Source organism: Xenopus laevis, chromosome 6S (assembly GCF_017654675.1).
Source record: "Xenopus laevis strain J_2021 chromosome 6S, Xenopus_laevis_v10.1, whole genome shotgun sequence".
In the NCBI taxonomy this organism is placed as follows: Eukaryota; Metazoa; Chordata; class Amphibia; order Anura; family Pipidae; genus Xenopus; species Xenopus laevis.
In genome coordinates, this window is record NC_054382.1 from 12,185,810 (window position 1) to 12,206,800 (window position 20,991).

General features: G+C 39.8%; 1 protein-coding gene across 2 annotated transcripts in view; it reads right to left on the bottom strand.

Moving 5' to 3' along the window:
- The window catches only part of ptprn2.S (protein tyrosine phosphatase receptor type N2 S homeolog), a 577,776-nt gene that overhangs the window by 426,331 nt on the left and 130,454 nt on the right, over positions 1-20,991 (bottom strand). For both annotated transcript variants that reach the window (XM_018269027.2, XM_041567358.1), the window contains exon 4: positions 1,353-1,470. In XM_018269027.2, coding sequence (XP_018124516.1) covers positions 1,353-1,470 — 118 coding nt within the window. The remainder of the gene's footprint in view (positions 1-1,352; positions 1,471-20,991) is intronic.

Consider the following 20,991-nt stretch of genomic DNA (forward strand, 5'->3'; position numbering starts at 1 on the left):
AGAAAAGGCTATATTTTGCTGTTATTCTGATATCCTAACTACTCCCTAGTTGGTAGAGTAAAGTGAGATCCTCACAACCAGGAAATCATTGAATTCTACGCTGGAACTCTGCAGAATGAAAACTACAATAATTCAGTAAAAAAGAAGATCAACTGCACATTGCCTTAGATTATTTCCTATAATATACTAAGGGGGTTATTTACTAAACTGCAAATGCAAAATCATGAAAAAATTGTGTTTTTATATAAAATCAGACTTTTAAAAAATTACAAATTTTCCGGAATTTATTAAACCCTGAGGATGGAAAAGTCAGAATCTGAAAATCCGGCATCTCAGACCCGTCGAGGTTGCGTATAAGTCAATGGGAGAAGTCCCAATGATTTTTTGATGTGCGCTGGGTTTCGTGCAATACCCAGAAGTTTGAAATTTTGAAAATCGGATGAAAAATCTGAAGAGTTCTTGAAAATCTGATTTTTTTCCTGCAAAGCTAATTTTCTGGAAAATATAATAATAAATAAGCGCAAAAAACCCGAGTGGATTTGATCGGATTTTGTAGCAGAAAATATTGCGATAAATTCAGACTTTGATAAACATACTGGGCTCACATCAACAATGCTTTTTTCCCCAAACAGGGGTTCATTTCATGATTAGGAAAGTATTACACAATTAAGTACCAACATAACCAAAAACAGGTATGGGACCTGTTATCCAGAATGCTCAAGGCTTTCCGGACAACAGATCTTTCAGTAATTCTGATCTTTATACCTTAAGTCTACTAGAAAATCATGTAAACATTAAATAAACCCAATAGGATTGTTTTGCTTCCAATAAGGATTAATTATATCTTAGTTGGGATCAAGTACAAGTTACTGTTTTATTATTACAGACCAAAATCAGTTCATTTTAAAAAATGTTGATTATTGGATTATAATCGAGTCTATGGGAGACGGCCTTTCCGTAATTTGGAGCTTTTTTGGATAACGGATTTCTGGATAACGGATCCCATACCTGTAGTAATTTTGGAAGTAGAATAAATTTTCTTCAAAAGTCCGATCAAGCGCTAACTACTACTTATTGTCAGCGCCGATTCTGACTAAGGAGCAGCCTGAGGTGGCTCCTGCAATGCCGCCCCCCCTCACCAGCTTACGTGTCGGGAGGGGAGGCAGACACACTATTGTACAGCCGAATTTCCGGTTCAAAAACCGGAAATTCGGCTCTTAAAGGTGCAGGAGCGGCTTTTTGCCGCCCCTGCAATCGTTTCAGGCGCTGTCGTCTGAGGCGAGCGGCTCAGCTCGCCTCATTGGCGGCTTGCGCCTACTTATTGTGTATTACTGTTATCACATGGTTCTTACCTTGATGTGCTGGAGCCTTCAGAGGAAAGAGCATCAGGTTGCCGGTTGTAGATTTTGCGGATATTTGATAATTCCTTGGCAATGATCTGTTGAGTGAAATCATCCTTCCAAGTTAAACCTGAAAGGGAAACAATCCAACAAAGGTTAATAAAAGTATTGTGCATACTATACAAGTATGGGTAGTTCATCATTGCAGACTGAGAAAATACCTGGAATCGTCTCCAGACATTAAAAAAACAGGTTTAAAGAACATTTCAATGGTTTCTATAGCAAACATATGGTGTGGGACATAACTGTGTGTTTTCTGGGTAGATATTCAAGTTATTTTACAGCCGATAAGCGATGGGCGAATTTGCGGCGAAAAAATTCACGAAATGGCGCCGGCATCCGTATTTTGACCCCAGCGTCAATTTTTTTGACGCCAGCGAATTTTCGCCATCGACAAAACGCGCATCACGGATACAGTGGATACTTTCACTGGAAATAGTAATTTTAATTATAGGACACCAAGGGTCAAAGGGCCCATGCGAATAAAAATTCCCGAATTTATCACATCTGACATTTAACAGCTGACTTTTGTAAAAGTGGACCCTGGATGTCATGTTCCTGGTGGGCAGCAGGAAATCCTGTCCAACACTGGTGACCATACCAAGAACCATTTGTAATAATAGATATACATGGTTGTTTAATATAAAGCAGAGCCTTTCTATTTCCCTTAAAGACATTCCATGATACTAAATAAACTTGAATATCAGAAAGACAGAATCGGCCTTGGAAAAAATGAAAGGTATACTGTCATGGGAAAACGTGTTTTTTTTAAGAAATCAGTTAATAGTGCTGCTCCAGCAGATTTATGCACTGAAATACATTTTTCAAAAGAGCTAACAGATTTCTTTATATTTAATTTTGAAACCTGCCATGGGGCTAGACATATTGAAACTTTCCCAGGTGCTCCAGTCATGTGACTTGTGCTCTGATAAACCTCAGTCACTCTTTACCGTTTTACTGCAAGTTGGAGTGATATCACCCCCTAACAACAGAATAATGGGAAGGTAAGCATATAACAGCTCTCTGGTAGATATAAGAACAACACTCGATAGTAAAAATCCAGGTCCCACTGTGACACATTCAGTTACATTGAGTAGGAGAAACAACAGTCTGCCAGAAAGCAAATCAGGGTACAGCACTGGCTATTTCTGAAAGCACATGACCAGGCAAAATGACCTGAGATGCACCTACACACCAATATTACAACTAAAAAAAAATACACTTGCTGGTTCAGGAATGAAATTTTATATTGTAGAGTGAATTATTTGCAGTGTAAATTTAGAAATAAAAACTTCACCATAAAAATCATGACAGAATCCCTTTAAAGCAATGTAAAATTTATGAGGGTGCTATTCTAAGCACTTTTGCAATGTACATTCATTATTTACAGTATTTGTTTTAAATTCCAAGGTATTAAAGGATACCTGTACTGTAAACATGAATGAATTTTGTTACAACAGCGCCACCTGTTGGTCTTTTTTCCCTTCGAACCTTTAACACCTGCTCTGGAGCTTTGTTAAATATTTTGTCACAAAAAATGGTTTGTGATTGCAAAATTTCATTACATACACCGTTAATCTAGAAAGATCCAAAATACGGAAAGATCAGTTATCCGGCACAAGAAGCAAGCACTAGCAAAGGCCAAATTCAGGATTCTGTAAATTGATAAAATCCCCTTAGTTCACAAAATTCAGCCTTCCTACCATCATAAAAACAAATATTTTTTATACTAGAGGTACCTGCTAATTCTGTTATTTGGATTTCACTGTTACACACTATGGGGCAGATTTATCAAAGGTTGAATTTATGGTAGTTTCTAAAAACTCCCATAAACTCGGAATTTGAAAAAAAAAAACGAGCAATCGAAATTTATTGGAAATTTTAGAATTATTTTAAATTCGAGAGAATAGGATAGACCTGCAAACTCAAATCAAATTAGATCGAATTCGCTTCAAGTTTTTTTCTCCAGAAAAAATTAGATTTTCAGAAGTCCACCAAAGGACTCCAAATTGATTGTAGGATGTCCCCTATAGGCTAAAACACCAATTTGGCAGGTTTTAGATGGCGAATAGTCGAATTTGAATTCTTAAACAGACAGTACATGATAAATTTAGATTCTTTTAAAAACTCCAATCGAATTTGGACTATTCCCTAGTCAAATTACACTAAGGGGCAGATTTACTTAGGGTCGAATATCGAGGGTTAATTAACCCTCGATATTCGACTGCCGAATTGAAATCCTTCGACTTCGAGAATCAAAGTCGAAGGATTTACCGCAACTTGTTTGATCGAACGAAAAATCGTTCGATCGAGCGATTAAATCCTTCGAACCGTTTTCTTCAACCTAAAAAAGCTAGCAAAGCCTATGGGAACCTTCCCCATAGGCTAACATTGACTTCGGTAGCTTTTAGGCGGTGAACCAGGGGGTCGAAGTTTTTTTTTAAAGAGACAGTACTTTGAAAATCGAATGGTCAAACCATTTTTAGCTCGTTCGATTCGAAGTCGTAGTTGAAGGTCGAAGTAGCCCATTCGATGGTCGAAGTAGCCAATAAAATCTTTTGAAATCCTACGTTTTTTTTATTCTATTCCTTCATTCGTGCTAAGTAAATGAGCCCCTAAAAAAAATTCGAAAATTAGATTTTTTAAATCTGCCCCTTTCTTTGCATTGCTCCTTACTCTTGAAAACCTTAATGACCCTTTTAGTAATACAATAATAAAACAGTGGGATTTTCCAAATTTGGGAATAGGAATTTTGCCTTTACAGCTCTTACGTCAACCTTAGTAGCACATTCCGCGATTTCTTCTAGTTTTCTGCCACCTGCTGTGCTCAGTGAAGGATCATACCATAAACATGTCAGTTGTTATAGAAAAGAAGGCTGAATGGAATCATAGTGCTATTGCCTCTCCGTCTTTGTCTTTGCCATGGCATCTCGTTGACGTTCTTGGCTCTTGCCCCAATTATTATAATTTTGTTTCACCATCTGAGCAGGATCACAGACCTGTTATAATGGTATTTCTTCCATGTCACTAAAGTTCAACAGTACAGAGGGACAGCCAGCATCTGATGGACAGTCCCTGCTGGATACCACATTGTAATTTCTTAATATTTAACCAGCCAAACGGACAATGAGTGGAACGCATGCAAATCCTTTTATGAAACACGCCATGTGAATATGATTGAGTGCTGTGTTGACTTGTTTCTGTACAGTCCATAAGATATTGTCTGTGAGGTTCTCGTAAACAGTTAACATTAAAAAAAGGCTAAAATGGGTTTTGTACATGTGTCCAACAAAGCTATGTAGCTATGAGAACAACCAGAGAGCCTTCAACTACATAAGCACATATACTGAACAGTAAACACTTCACAATACTGATGAAAACCTTGAAAACAAATATCTCCATAACATCATACAAAGCAAATAAATGTACTGCATTTAATTAACCTTCGAATTTGACCCTCGAGGTAAAATCCTTCGACTTCGAATATCGAAGTCGAAGGATTTACCGCAAATCCTACGATCGACCAATCGAAGGAAAAATCATTCGAACGAACGATGAAATCCTTCGAATCGAACGATTCGAAGGATTTTAATCGATTGGTCGAAGGATTTTCCTTCGATCAGAAAAAGCTTAGAAAACTTATGGGGAAGGTCCCCATAGGCTAACATTGTAGCTCGGTAGGTTTAAAGTGGCGAAGAAGGTAGTCGAAGTTTTTTTTAAAGAGACAGTACTTTGACTATCGAATGGTCGAATAGTCGAACGATTTTTAGTTCAAATCGTTCTAATCAAAGTTGAAGTCGTAGTCGAAGGTCGAAGTAGCCAATTCGATGGAAAAACCCTTTGAAATTCGAAGTTTTTTTACTTCAAATCGGTCACTCGAGCTTAGTAAATGTGCCCCATAATGTCGCCATCTTGACAACCTGACCGTGAAGTAATCACTGATGTCTGGTCATAATCTGTTAGAGGTGGCACAATCCCTGTTCAAGAAAAAAAAGACCTCTCTCATATCCAAATTACTGTATTTTCCATGATAAATACACTATAGGACGTCAGATGACCACACAAAAATGGATGCCACTTTTGCACACATTGATGCCATTAATAAAAGGCACTTTGCCCAAAGACATTATTTGCATTTCTTATAGTTCTGTCCTACCTACTCTTGCGAATTGCATGTGTGCCTACCGACGATGGGGTGGACAAAAATGGACGCAACTTGGCCACATTGACATTTAACAGTACTTGCATCCAAAAATGCTCCTTACAATTCCCTATAGTTGCAATAGGCAACAGTGCTGCCATCCTGGCTCCTATTATGAATTGAGTAAAAGTTCACCAAATGTGAAAGAGAAACCCTGGCGCTACTGCCAAATTCAAGTTGGCGATTATTCTAGGTTACATCTATGGGCAGCGTCAACGGGTTCAGCAGATTTATACCCAGTGAATCACACGCAGATGTCCTTACACCTTGCTCCAAAAGATCTCTACCCCATCTCCGAAAATCTGAGTGGGAACACAATGCTAGGTAAAAAATGGCAATATCCTTCCAAATAGAGACCTGCATGGGTCTGTTTTTGAAAATTTACACCCAACCCATACCCACTTTCCCCAAGCCTGACCTGGACCTGCTTACTCGCTTATTCGCCTCTGCAATGCCACAGATTCTCACTGCCACTGTTTGCCATGCCAACCGGAAGTAGGGATGTCACCTGGCCGGTATTTTTCCTGGCCTGGCCATTAAAAATGATGGTTGATCCCAATGTTATTAATAAGGAAAAAAAGGTAAATATATAGGAAGCCCTGTATTTTTTTCCAAAAAAGGTGGCAACCCTAACCGGAAGTGACATCACCTTGACCGGAAGTAACATCACTGCAATAGTTTTTTTTTAGGACACTTGGATTTTTTGCTTTTTTCCCCCTGCATTGGCCACCTGTAGCCCCCCCTGCAGAGGATCAGGTACCCGCGGGGCACCCGCTCAATTAGGGTTGCCACCTTTTCTGGGAATAAATACCTATATATTAATCTTTTTTTCCCTATTACTAACATTGGGATCAACCATGATTTTTACCGGCCAGACCAGTAAAATACCAGCCAGATGGCAACCCTACACACAATAGGCAAATGAAGAATAATCCGTCAGAGTCTAAATCATATTGTGGGTATTCTACCTCCACCTCCAAAAATCCACTTTGCACATAAATGACCCATTTACAAGTGAGGTCCAAAAGTTTATTAATTATAAATTATTTATTTATAATATACAGTATTGGCGTACCCCATCCCACCTTGTTCCAGTAATACCAGTAAAGTTGTCTGAAATAAAGTTACAGAAAGGAGAGCTACAGTATTGGCTTAATGACCAGAGGCACAGAACAGAGTGAGGGTCCAAGTAACATATAAAAACATTTAGGTGAATCAAATTATCACATGAAGCTACTCCTATAACTATTACCTGCGAGGCCTGCCCATGTTACTGGAAGATCCTGAGATCATTTTGTAGGATCTAATTCAAACAAAGTGATTAGCAAATTCGGGCTCAAGCCCGCAGGACTGTACCGCAGGCAATCGTTGTTACTGTATAAAAATGCAATTTAGCAAACTTTGGTTACTTGCCAACTCATAATGGGAAACCATTCAGTATAACATTTTCAATATGATTTTTCTCTGCTAAAAATTAAATTCTGCCGCTTTGTAACGGATTATGAATGCTACGGTTTGTAATTACAAACTATAATCACTAAATCAGAAACTGCCAACTTATAAAGAAGCAAAAGTTAAAATACTCTGGTTTTTATTAGAAGGTTTACAATGTAGATCAGCCAGTAAGAGTTACAGCAAGTCAAAAAAACTTTACTACACTTTGGGGTACAAAAAAAAAACAAATACATATACACTTCCACTACTTTTTCCATGTTTAGGATTTTATATATTACCTCAGTTTACATCAGAGATCAGATGGTTTATTTACAAAAATCCAAAAATTTCTCACTATTTTCTTAAAACTACTTCGAACAAACTCCTATGCACATTTTTACTGTATTTATCAATAAATTTACTCCAAAATAAATCTGGTGCGGCAAAAGACTAAAATCATGGAAAAAATCAGAAGCATTCGATTCAACGCCCCAAAACGCAGATTTTTTCAGATTATCGACCGAAAACAACAAATTAATTGGATTATTGTACAAAATCCAGCGCAGATCATGATATCTTCCAATTGTAAATGGGGCATCTGCCATTGACTTCTACATGCAGGTTTGAGATGGAGTATTTTTTTATTCAGACTTATAACAGCCTCAAATCACAAACAATTCAAGGTTTTTTTTTCAACAAAAAAAAGGGTGGTTTTCCCCTTTAAGACTCCGACCAGAAAAAATCGGAGTTTAGTAAATAACCCCCTTTGTGTCTTTTTTGTATTTAACGGTATGACTTATCCTTTGGTATTCATAGAAGGTAGGATTAGAACCTGGCCTAGATGCTTATTGGCTTGCTTTTACCCTAAAGACGATAGATACTAGTGATGGGCGAACTTTTTCGAAGAGTTTTGCCTAAAAAATTATGCCTATAGACTTCAATGGGTGAAAGAAATTGACGTGTGACAAAATAAAATTAGATGCGCCGCATCACTCAACAAAAAAGTTTTATACCCAAAGACTTCAATGCATTTTGGCGAATTTTCGCTGTTTCGTGAATTTTTGGCGAAGCAAAACTGGTCAGATTCGCCCATCACTAAATACAGGAAAACATCTTCTACATGTCAATGTTTTCATCTTGTATGATGCTCTAATCTAGTCTTAGTCCTCACAGTTGTTCAGCATTTACCCCAGCAAGTCAAGCCTCTTTATGACAGTCATTAACTGACCAATTATAGATGTGTGTAGCAGGAATATCTGGGTACGGTTTCTCATCTCTGTGTCCTTTGGTTGAACATATCTTTAATTTGATTTGAGGCTGCCAGCCCTGATCTTCTCTTGGAATTTGAAATTTGCTGACCATTGTGATGATAATCCTCCCAACCTGGCCATTATTCTACTTAATCCTTCTCTGTTACCCATCTGTTGACATTCTGCACTCTTACTAGCCTAGCTGAGGTTCTGTGGAATCTTAAAACACTTAAAAGCTTCTGTATAGTTGGGTTTAACCAGTCCTGCAAAACAAAAAGACCAAATGGTGCTCCAGAATGAGTAAATAGCTCACCAGGTTGATTGTGTGGTCAAGGTGCACCAGCCCCAGACCCCCAGCTTCAGGGAGCAGCAAACTGATGTGTACAGCAAAGAGAAAGGGCTATCCGGCAGTCAGAGGCACACGTTTCATACCTCCAAGGTACTTAATCATGGGCACATGATTAAGTACCTTGGCGTACGAAACGCGTAGGGCCTATGGAGATGTATTTATACTTTTAGGGGCTGATTCACTAACTTCGAGTGAAGGATTTGAAGTAAAAAAACTTCGAATTTCGAAGTGTTTTTTGGGCTACTTCGACTACGACTACGACTATGAAGCAAAGGATTCGAACTAAAAATCGTTCGACTATTCGACCATTCTATAGTCGAAGTACTGTCTCTTTAAAAAAAACTTCGACCTCCTAGTTCACCAACTAAAACCTACCGAACTCAATGTTAGCCTATGGGGAAGGTCCCCATAAGCTTTCCTAAGTTTTTTTGATTGAAGGATATTCCTTCGATAGTTGGATTAAAATCCTTCGAATCGTTCGATTCGAAGGATTTTATCGTTCGATCGAAGGAATAATCGTTCGATCGTTCGATCGTACTATCTGCGCTAAATCCTTCGACTTCGATATTCGAAGTCGAAGGATTTTCATTCCCAGTCGAATATTGAGGGTTAATTAACCCTCGATATTCGACCCTTAGCGTATCGGCCCCTTAATCATGGATTCCTCTGAGTGCCGGATAGCCCTTTTTCTTTGCTTTAACCAGTCCTGACAGCTAGTGGAGACTGATCCGTAACCTAAAGGAATGGCTGGATCTTTTCAATTTAAAAATATCCAAACAGATTTGAAGAACCACCCTGGTAACTTTAAGAGCCGGGTTTCAGGCTTTAGTGTAGAAATATAGAGACAAGGTCCACTTGTTCCAACTCCATCAATAAGCCGTATAAGCCATAAAAGTGCTATCATTTTTAGTAGGCATTGAGAAAGATAACATAATATTATGTTATAATATTATAACATAATATTATAACAGAGTTATACAATTAACAACAGATTGTCCCTGAGATAAAATTAAATATGGTTGGTTTCACTATTCCCCAATACCTTACTAGTAAAAACTCTACTATAACTATCCACTCATTTAGCTTTTTCATCAAATCATTAAATCATTTTTATTTTACTTGTAAGTCAACTGAAAATGTTTTACAAATATCTTTAAGAATTCTAACCTGGGGGTAGAAATAGTGTAACCATTAATAAATACAATTCTGTGTTCCACAGGCAGTGCTGGCCTTTGCTTTAATTTTCCAAGTTAATTAACCATAACATTTAAAAAAAAGTAATTGATTTTAAAGAGCCACCTTCAATTTTCCTTGACTTGACAAGACCATTATCATATGTGAACTCGGCAGTATAGTTATTTAAAGGTCAGATGCGCAGCACTCAGCCTACTGCATCCCCCCATCATGTCAGCATGTTTATGTTATGGCTTGTAAGCAGTCCTACGTTTTATTATGAAGGAAAGGTTTAGAAAACAACGTTCTCTGTAGGAAAAAAAATAACCATTGCTGAAAAGCAAAATGGGAAAAAAATCTTAGAAAGAGCCGATATAATAAATACCATTTATAAATAAATATATAATACACAAAAGCTATGAATATCTTGTAAATTATATCCTTATAAACGGTGAGTTCTAATGTCATCAGTTATAAACGGTGAGTTCTGATGTCATTTCTGTCACATGACTCACTGAAATTTGTGTATTATAATAAATAAAGTACCCCCAGTTGCAAAATATGAGGATATTAGAAGTCACCTCGGAGTTCCATGACCTGTATAAAAACACTCGGCCCTCGGCCTCGTACTTTTATATGGTCATGAAACTCCTCGGTAACTTATAATATCCTTATATTTTACAAGAGGGGGTACTTTATTCAGTATATATTATACACAGCAAGCACATGATTGCTAGGACAGCTATTTTAGAAATACCATCTTCTTCCGAATTAATGACTTCCATGGCTGCACAATCGAACTGGAATCTGCACCAATGGGCTTGATCTTAACATCATGTTCTTTTTTGTTTTTTAAATGCGATGCAGAAGGCAGCTGACAGTGAAACATTCTCTTTTTATTTTTTCCATAATAAACGTCCATGGCAAAAGAGCAAGAGGGCTCTTTCAAGTCACTTGTTAATCCCTACTGCCAGGTAGAAAACAGCAGGTCAAAGCTTTTATTTAGTCCCCTGGGAGCATCAGCTGGGATGCAAACACATAACAACTCTGACTATATGTTAGAAATAACTTTACATTGAAAACAAGAAGCAATAAAATGAAGAAAATAATAAAATATGGTTCTCTTCTTTTAAACCGATATGGACATATGATGGATCCTTTAGTGATCAATGTTCTAAAACCCCCAAAACAATTATATCTCATACTAAACCATTTATATGGTAATGATGTTCTCAAGTTTTGGGGACCAAGACAACGGAGGATAATAAAAGGTTTGGCAAGACTACCAGTAGAAGGCTTCCTTTGAAGAACGTACAATTACTGTGTATATATCAAAGAATAGGAGGTGATCTCTTTTCAGGGAGGCTAAGCCAACCTAAATCTTGATTTTTTTTCACCTTTGGGACAAGACCTGTGCCTAATAATCTGAGGGTTGATTAACATGAAATCTTGGATGGACACTGATTTTCTTTCTTGGAACTATGGTCAAAATGAATGATACAACAACATTTTTATATTCAAAATCGTATTATAAGCCAAAGGGTGTGCTGACATGTTGGACCTTCATACAGGGCTTGAAATGGAAATGTTAGAAAACATTTATGACAGTATAATAAATAAACATAAATAATGCAATGGATCGATGGAGCTGAAGTTAGACCCACTTTAAAATCTTTCAATTTATAAAACTTCAGCAACTGAAAGTGAACTCAGAACTAGTAAAAACCCAATGTCTCCTATGAAAATATGAAGAACTTTTATTTGCCAAAGTGAAAGAAGAATTTGTTTGTATTTTAGCACCTGGGATAATAAGGATAAAGCAATTGAAATGCATTTACAATGGGATTTCAATTATAATTAACTACTTTAACTGTAATTCTATGACTACTTCCACAACTACTTCACACCTCTCCCAATTTGTTGGATATGTTTTGTTTTAAGTCTCAACAGGCACTGACAGATACCAGACAAGTGTGTCTCGAAAAAGAGACATTGCAATTCAAAATTTGAATGTAAAGCTTTTTATGCTAAACTAGCTTCATTGTCAAAGAAGAATACGGAAGAGAAAAAGGAGAAAGAACATCCAACAAAGTCCAAGCCGGAAGCTTATTCTGTTGCAACTGAAGGAACACTACTGAGTATTCTACACTCTGTCTATCTCTCTTTATTGTCCTTCTTGTACAAAATGTAGCAATTCATGGTCACCATATTCTGACAATTTATTCTAAGGCAATCCCTGGCCATTTGTCATTTTCCAGGCCAATCCAAAGCTTTTAAACATAAATTTATTTAAAAATAAACCAGATTCTTTAGTAATTGTTTAGGCCGGTGCATCAATACCTTCAGTAAACATCAGTGTTAGCATTGAAATGGAGTCAAACACTCTTCAGAGTGTATTTCAGGGCCAGTTGGAGTGTTATGCACAGCATTAGAGGAAACCCTTGGGAGGAAAAACTTAAAATAAAGTACATATAAATACAAAGAATATATTGTGCTTTTTAAGAGTTGTCTCCATTGTCTCCTGACAATATTTGGCTTTCAGTAGGATCTGGGAGTTCAACAACAACTTAAGGACCACAGGTTAAGGGTCCCTGGTGTTTGTACTGAAAATATTTTCCGATTGCTTGGCTACTGTTCCATCCTAAAAGTGCTTTCTTCAACTCTAATCTGAAAGCGCCTTCATTAAAGAACATTGTTGAAATGCCTTGTTTCACCGTACAGGGTCTTTTTGATTAATTTCACCTTTTTTTCTGGTCTATCTGCTGCTCTTTGTCTTTTATTGGTTTCCATGTTATTGCCAAACCTTGTTTTATCCTGTTAATGAAAGGCTTATTCTCTGCATTGGCGAAATTAGGGGTAGTTCTCTTTTTGAGCCCCTTGGCAGAATGAGATTTGGTTTGAGGAGCTCATGGTACAGCCGCCCATTGTATTCAGAATATTTAACCACTTTGACCCTTGTTGGTGTTCATAATTTTGCCATGGACAATAATATTTATGCATTTATACTTCCTTCTGGGAGATTCGTATGTTCAAGGTGCCGACCAGAGTGCTATTTAACATATCAGGTGGCTGCCATTCAGTTCCTTCCTACAGTGTTAAAATAATAGACGCTTCTGGTTTCTTAACGAGCATTCAGAAAGAAAATAAAATAAATGGCCTGTACGTGCCAGAGAAATTGTGTTTTGTCAAGCAGATGCTCTCTTTGGAAGGCTGGACAAATATGTCACATTAGTGATAATGACAACGGCACCTTAATCACTCAGGAAATCATTTATTTGGAGGCACGGTTATCATAATCATCACGGTAAAACCACTACGGACTTCCTTCGCTATCCTGATACTTCGTCTTCATGAACATGTTTTGCAGTGGTACTTGGGCAAGTGTATAATGTTTATATTAAACAGGTTTAATGTTTGTAAGAATTAGTGCTGACACTTAAACTACCCCCAAACCAAGAGCAACTTTGAATCAAGTCCTCTGAGCATGAGTAACCTTCAGTCAAGTCTAGGCATGCAGAAGTAGAAGTACTTGTACTGAAGGAGCACACAAGTTTAATGGGGTTATACAGCAACAGAAGCAGATCTGCCCCTTCTCCAGCCACCGATCAGCAGTTTCCATTTATTGACCTGCCATTGTTACACCAGCAGTAACCAGATTGTTGGGCAGTCCTTCTACAAAGGCTCAAAGAAGGAGATAATGGGACTATTGGGGTTACATTTGGGGTGCATACTGAGTTAACCTAGATACCACTGAAATATAGATGGGGGACATTGTGTTTTATGAGGGTTGCCACCATTTGCCCGATCTAACTTGGAGCAGAGTGAGGGGACATGATGTAACGGGGGCGGAGACGTGATGCGCCGGGAGCGGGACGTGACGTCAGGAACAAATGGTGATTGGCCGATCGACACGTCAATCATAGGGAATCCTGCCCAGTTTTCCTAATTTGGAAAACCGGGCAGGCAGTTTTGACTCGACAGCCATTCACAAAATATCTTTTATTGTGTTAAGACTAGATAACAGCAAAGAAAAATCATCTCAGTCAGTGGGTTAATACACCAGCAGGCCCAGCCTTTGGCAGCAGAATATTAGGGACGGCATACCGCCCACGTACATCGCAATGGGTTTGGAAGCACTGGGGACATATAGGAGATTTGCTAGCTCTTTTAATTTCCCATGCAACACTCTCCATGCTCCGGACCCAACAAGATAAGACTTTATGCATGCCCAAGCATATGAAGGGAGAAGGGGGAAATGGGGGCGACAAGTGTCCTTAGGGGCACCTATGTATGAATCCAGCCCTGTCTACTAGTGACTGCCCCACATTTTAGCAGAAAATGTTCTATTACAAATGGATTTAAATATATAGATTAGGTTTTGTATAAAGTTACATATACAGGGAAAGGTATTAACATGGGTAAATTAGGCCTAGGTCTAGTAACCAACAGCAACCAAACATAGATTTGATTTTATCATTCTACCATGCTAAAGACCGGTAAGGTAATTGCTGGTTACTATGAGCCACTGGATAAAATGGCCATTATTACATTAAGTGGAGTAAAATCAGTAAATAGGGGTAAGGCACGAACAGTCCTCCCCTGGCCCCCCTCCCGGGCCTACACCGCGCCACTATTTTATTTTTAAATGACATTATCACACACCTTTACTATTTTAGGCATTAGATAGATAAAAAATTTTAAAAAAAGATAACTATTTTTTCTGTCAACAGAGTTGTTATATGTTCGAAAAACATATGATAACTATGCAAGGGGGGAAAGGATTAACTGTTCACACTGTGCATATTTTTCACATTGCTGCCATGTACAACACTCACTGCCCAACAAGTCTGTAACATTTCTAGAGTTAATGCAGAATCAGCTGCTGGAGCACAGGGTGCAGTTTGCCCGGCTGCCAGTAGATGTCACTGCTGGTAACGTACTCAATATTTTAGTCTGTGAATTCAATTCATACAGTAGAGAGAAAAAAAAATATGTAAGTTCCATTCTGCTCTAGTCGTGCTGAAATGTGCATGGATTTTACCATTAGTTGCTTCTCACTGTGAACTTTCAGTAAATGTATCTATTCTATAATGCAGTGATCCCCAACTAGTAGCTTGTGAACAACATGTTGCTCTCTAACCCCTTGGATGTTGATCCCAGTGGCTTCAAAGCAGGTGATTATTATTGAATTCCAGTTTTGGAGGCAATTTTGGTTGCAAAAAAACCAGGTGCATTACCAAACAGATCCTCCTGTAGGTTGACAATCCACATAGGGGCTGCCAAATGGCCAATCACAGCACTTATTTGGCACCCCAAGAACATGGACTATTTCATGCTAGTGTTGCTCCCCAACTCTTTTACTTCTGAATGTTGCTCACAGGTTCAAATGGTTGGGGATCCCTGCTATAATGTATATATACAGTAGAGTGGCTATAGAGACCATACCCAGATTCTGGGACTAGGAAAGTCGGTATTTACTTTTGGGTGCCAAAAGTTAGGCACCCCCAAGTCATTGTAAATACTTACCTGACACCCCGGGCCAGTGCTCCTATCAGCAGAAAACTGCACCGGTCTTGGGTTTCTCCCAGCGAGCACCACAGAGCGATCGGCTTCCTTCTTCTTCTTTCCTCTTGTGGGTGCGCATAACAGTAGCGAGAAAAGCCGAACTTTAACAAAGAAGTCAGTTATTTAGTTAAATACTGTGCATGTGTCTGCCCCGGGAAATTTGAAAAAAGAAGAGGCCGGAAGCCGATCGCTCTGTGGTTCTCGCTGGAATAACCCCCGGAACGGTGCAGTTTTCTCCTGATGGGAGCACCAGCCCGGGGTATCAGGTAAGTAAATATAATCACTTGGCACCCCCAAGTAAATATGCCTTTACTTCTCCTTTAAAGTGACAATGGGGATGCAAACGTAGATTTATCAGCACTGCTTCTTTTAAACATTCGTATTTTTATGTCTCTGCTGTTTTCCACTGCCAGCATCTATATTCCAGTGAATGAGGCCACTAGTTCACATGATTCAGCAATTGATCAGGGCTAGAGCATTTGCACATTATTCGGCCTAAAGGGAGGTTGTTGGTGCGCTGTGCACTGGTACCCTAACACCCTGACGTGGACTGGCCCACGGGGATACCAGGAAAACTCATGGTGGGCACAGGTGTCAGTAGTCCCTCTTGTTTCTAACCGTTTAGCCTATTTCATGGTCATTCCCTATTTCTTTATGGGGGGAAAAACATAATAATGAAAGAATATAGTAGATAAGTAGATACAAAAGACTAGGAGAATAAAGAGGTCGAGGAAAGAATGAATAATGGTTTGGAAAGTGGGACCACGGTCTAAGGTTTTCTGGTGGTCCCATGGTCTGAAGTTTTCTGGTGGGCCCCTGGCATCCCAGTCTGACACTGCACCCTAATATCCCCAGGTGATGTGCAGTTATATAACTAGTGTGTTGAAGCCATGGTGATAACACTTGCTCCAGGCCACCCACCATGTGATGCCCAATATCTACCGTACCACCTGCCGCCTCTCCTCAACAGTGCACAGATGGCCCCCAGCATGTCATAAGAGGGTGGCGGCCTCCTGCCCAATCCGCAGTATACAACCTGTGGTGGTGTGTATACAGTGGCCTGAACTTGTAGAAGGAGTGCTGCACTATTGGATCCTGGACAGTTGGACTCAACATAAGCAGCTGTCAGTGGGAACAGTAATTTAAAGAGGGGGCACGGGGCCTGGGTGCAGACCATGTAGCTGGGCCCCTCCACTCCCCTCCGAGATTTTTTTTCAGTGGATTCACTTTCACGTGAACCGCCGGTGGGTCTGAGTGATTGCACCCCCTGAACCCCGGGTAGTTCCCCCACTGAGTGGAAAGAAGCAAAGTAGCTCAGTGTGCTATGATCAGAAAGCGATAATGAAAGAGATGTTTGCTTGCCCCCCAGTAGCTCCCCAACTTCTTTTCTGCTGATTCACAGCACACGCTCTGGGCTGCTGCTACTTATCTGAGCTAAGGGAACGATCACGTTATACTGTATCTATGGAATATAAATATCATGACACAAGGCTGATTAGTAATTTATTCAGGTTCTCATGACGTGGCAGCACAGAAATCAGTGTATTCTGCACCAGAATTGAATCATCTGTCCCGTGGCATCAGTTTAAATACCAGGCAAACCTCATTTTCTGCTTGATTATTTGCAAAAAAAAAAACCAAGCTTTTCAAGAGCTGCCCAGAGCAAACTGAGCATGTGCAGTGCCACTGACACTCCTAACATGATCCAAGATGGAGATCTTCTGCGATTAGCTTTGAAGGCCTGGCCCATTACTGTTATAGGGCTGCTGAACTTCTGGGCTAGAGCATAAGTTAAAATATTAAATATGCTATTTCAAGCCATATCCATTCTTTTAGGGCATAGTCCTCTCTTAATTGGGCTTAAGCAGAGAGAAAAAAGTGAATCTAATCAGTACAGGCATTCCTTATACGTGGGAAACTTAATCTTGGAGGAAAAGTAAAATGATGGTGGCCCTTTAAAATCTTATAAATGTCAAACTTCAACACCATACCAAAAATGTCTTCCCTTTTCTTCCCAAGCTCTTTAAAAAAAATGAGCAAAAATAGGATCAAAATTCTTTCGGTTTTCCCAGTGACTCTTGCATGGGACCATCGATATGAATTTCAGAAATATCAAAGCTTGAGAGCAGTAGTGGTTATGCCCTCGGGCTGTTTTATTAGAATGTAACCACTTGGGACTCATTTCCTTCCCGGAATATGGGATTCCTTGAACAAGACAAAGCTTAACAACATCCAGGGTAATTTATCTCTTGTGTCCTCGGAGCCATATGTCATTACATCTAGTTATACATTATATTACACACACAACCCATCGTTTCCAGTAATCATGTAGTCAGCTATCTTTTGCCCTTGGAAAAAAAAAGAAGAAGAAGAAAAAGCTATTAGCGGACTTGGATTTGTCTCCGTATAGCAATTCCGCTTCCTTTGAAACCTTCTCTTATTTCTAATAAAACATTGATGACTGGTCATATCTAGAAATGATAGATAAGCAGGATGAACTTAATGTTTCAACTTAAATGGGGGCAAGTGACGATCTAGGGAACCAAGAGACCCTTTATTTTCAGTAATTTCATATTTGATTGATTTTTTCAATTTCTGTTTTTTTTTTAAGATTTCATGATATTAGCAGTTCATACACTGTTAATATAATAACATGCAACTTGAGCACCCCCTGCTGTTTGACTTTGGTGATAGCTTGTTGCTTGTTTCCCCAAAGCAGGAATCCTGTAACACAGGGGTCCCCAACCTTTTTTACCTGTTAGCCACATTTAAATGTAAAAAAAGTTGGGGAGCAACACAAGCATGAAAAAGTTTATGGGGGTGACAAATAAGGGCTGTGATTGGCTGTTTGGTAGCCCCTGTGTGGACTGGTAACCCATAGGATGCTCTGTTCGGCAGTGCACCTGTTTTTTATGCAACCACAACTTTCCTCTAAACCAGGAGTTTAAAAATAAGCACCTTGATTTATTCCACTGAGCGCAACATCTAAGGCAGTGTTGGACTGGCCCACTGACCCACTAGGATACCAGGAAAACTCCCAGTGGGCCCAGGTGTCAGTGGGCCTCTTGCTGCTAAACATTTGGCCTATTTCATGGTCATTCCCTATTTATTTATGAGAAAAAGAGGCTTAATAATGGAAGAATAGAGTTTATTATATAGAGACTAGGACAATAAAGAGGTTGAGTGAGTAGAGGAGGTATAATAGTTTGGAAAGTGGGCACTCAGCCTAAGGTTTTCTGGTGGGCCCTTGGCATCCCAGTCCGACACTGATCTAAAGGGTAGGTGAGCAACATTTTGGAGATCACTTGTGGAGATCACTGGTGTAAAGTATGATATCCCAAAACCCAGAACAAATGGCAAGGTCCCTGGTCTAGGCTCACTCCTCTGCCTATAACTGCAGCCTTTCACTTTGGGAGCAGCCCTCCACTACTCAGATGAAGCCAGGTCTTAATGTGACAAGAGTTCTGGGCAGACAAGGGAACAGCAACGTATAACAGAAAGGACGGGGATCAAGAAGTCTAGCTGAGGGACAGACGAGGTCAATATCAAAGAGGCAGTGCAGTACGGAATCAGGAGAGGCGTAATCAAGGTCATAGGCCCAGGTCAAAGCAAATCAATAACACAGTATACAGTCAGGATCCGCAAGAATGGTCAATAACAGGCAGCAAATTAGCAGGTCGGGGACAGGCAAAGGTCAAAGAACAGATAATCAGACAAGATTCGCACCCAGGAACTATCAGGAAATTGACCTACGTTGGGCAGGGAGAATTGTGTGCAGCACTTTTAAATATTTGAATTCCGCAATGTGCGCTGTGACATCACTCGCGGTGGCGAGTATAAAAGGATGTAAATGGTGGTGCACTCATCAAACAAGAAATGGTGCACAGAAAGGAGGCGGTGGCCATCCCTGTCGCTTCCCATATAATATTACAAATCATCTCTTATCTGATCGATCCTATGACTCTTGTCACATTAGGTGATAGAACTGATCAGCACTGTGACACTTTCCACTTTTGCCATTTTTCCCAATTGCCTCCCATGCTAAACAGCAGGTGATGCTCGGGTTACATTTCTTGAACTGCTCATAAGGCCACTCTAAGCAATTTCACACAAAGTTCTAATTAAAGCTATGTGTCCCCTTTAAGAAGCCATAGTCTACAAGATGCTAGAAGAAAAATGACTATAATTTAACTCCAAACTGGTCTCATTAAGCTTTAGCTCTTGTCAAAATTCTAAAAGTGCCCCAAATCCATATTTTTTCTGTTCGACCAAATGCTAAACCCTCCACAAAAGAAAAGGCCAATTTAAAACCAAATCTGAACCCTCATTTTTAATTCATATTTTTTAGCCCCTCCATATTACTGACTACTTTCCAGATGCAGTGAGCAAACTCATGTACACTGTGTCCATCAGAAGCCAAATACACCACCATCGTTTGGTTAGGATACAGGAGGAAGTCACAGCAAATTCATGTGGAAGGAACATACAGTACAAAGATAATGCCCTGTTTAGGACAGAGGGAAGCATGGGCAGATGGTCTTTGGAGGTAATTGGTTTCAAAAATACAAAGATAGTTGGAATTTCTGTGATCCTGAGGACGAGCCCTTGTGCAGAACCATCAGCCAGTTGGGGGATTATTCACTGGAGAAATTGTAAATCATACAAAGCGTCATGTAGAAAATATGTGTGTTGGGAAACTCTTTTTACTTGTTTTAGCAAGATCTACATAGCATACTGTTAATCCAAAGTAAACTCTTACAGAAAATCAGTTTTCATTCAACTTTTTACCATTTTGGCTGCAAAAACGATATAGACTGTGCATAATTATGTCATTGGGTAAATAATTAATCAGTCCTCCTAAGGGTTAATCCAGGGCTTGGTCTGTTTCAAGATTGGGAGGTGGAGCACCATGTGCTCAGTCACCTTGGACCCTACTTTCTGATAGGGTGGTTGATGCTGGAGAGCCTAAGGCAGGGATCCCCAACCTTTTGAACCCATGAGCAACATTCAGAAGTAAAAGGAGTTGGGGAGCAACACTAGCATGCATAACGTTCCTGGGGCGCCAAAAAAGTGCTGTGATTGGCCATTTAGTAACCCCTATGTGGATTGTCAACCTACATTGAGGTTCTGTTTGGCAGTACATCTGGTTTTTATGCATCCAAAATGTGCATCCAAAATGTGCATCCAAGCCTGGAATTCAAAAATAATCACCTGCTTTGAGGCCACTGAGAGCAACAGCCAAGGGGTTGGAGAGCAACATGTTGCTCACAAGCTACTGGTTGGGGATCACTGGCCTAAGGTATACAGGTGGGAACCGTCGTTGAGAATATGGGATCTTTCTGTAATTTGGATTATTATACAGTGGCATACAGTAATTAGAGTGTGCCGGGCCCCCCTGCCGGACGCACTCCTATCCCCATCCCCCCACCCACACCCTGTCCTGACTCCGCCCATGTAATGCTCCAACTCCGCCCACATCCCTCCAAACTTGTGTCTCCTTCCTCGTCGGCAAGAGAGCAGCTGTGGAGGAGGGGGTTTGTTTATTAGCTACAGAGGAAGCAGACCCCACAGTCTGGGCCACCCTGTTCCCCGGGCGTCTGCTTCCTCTATAGTTACGCC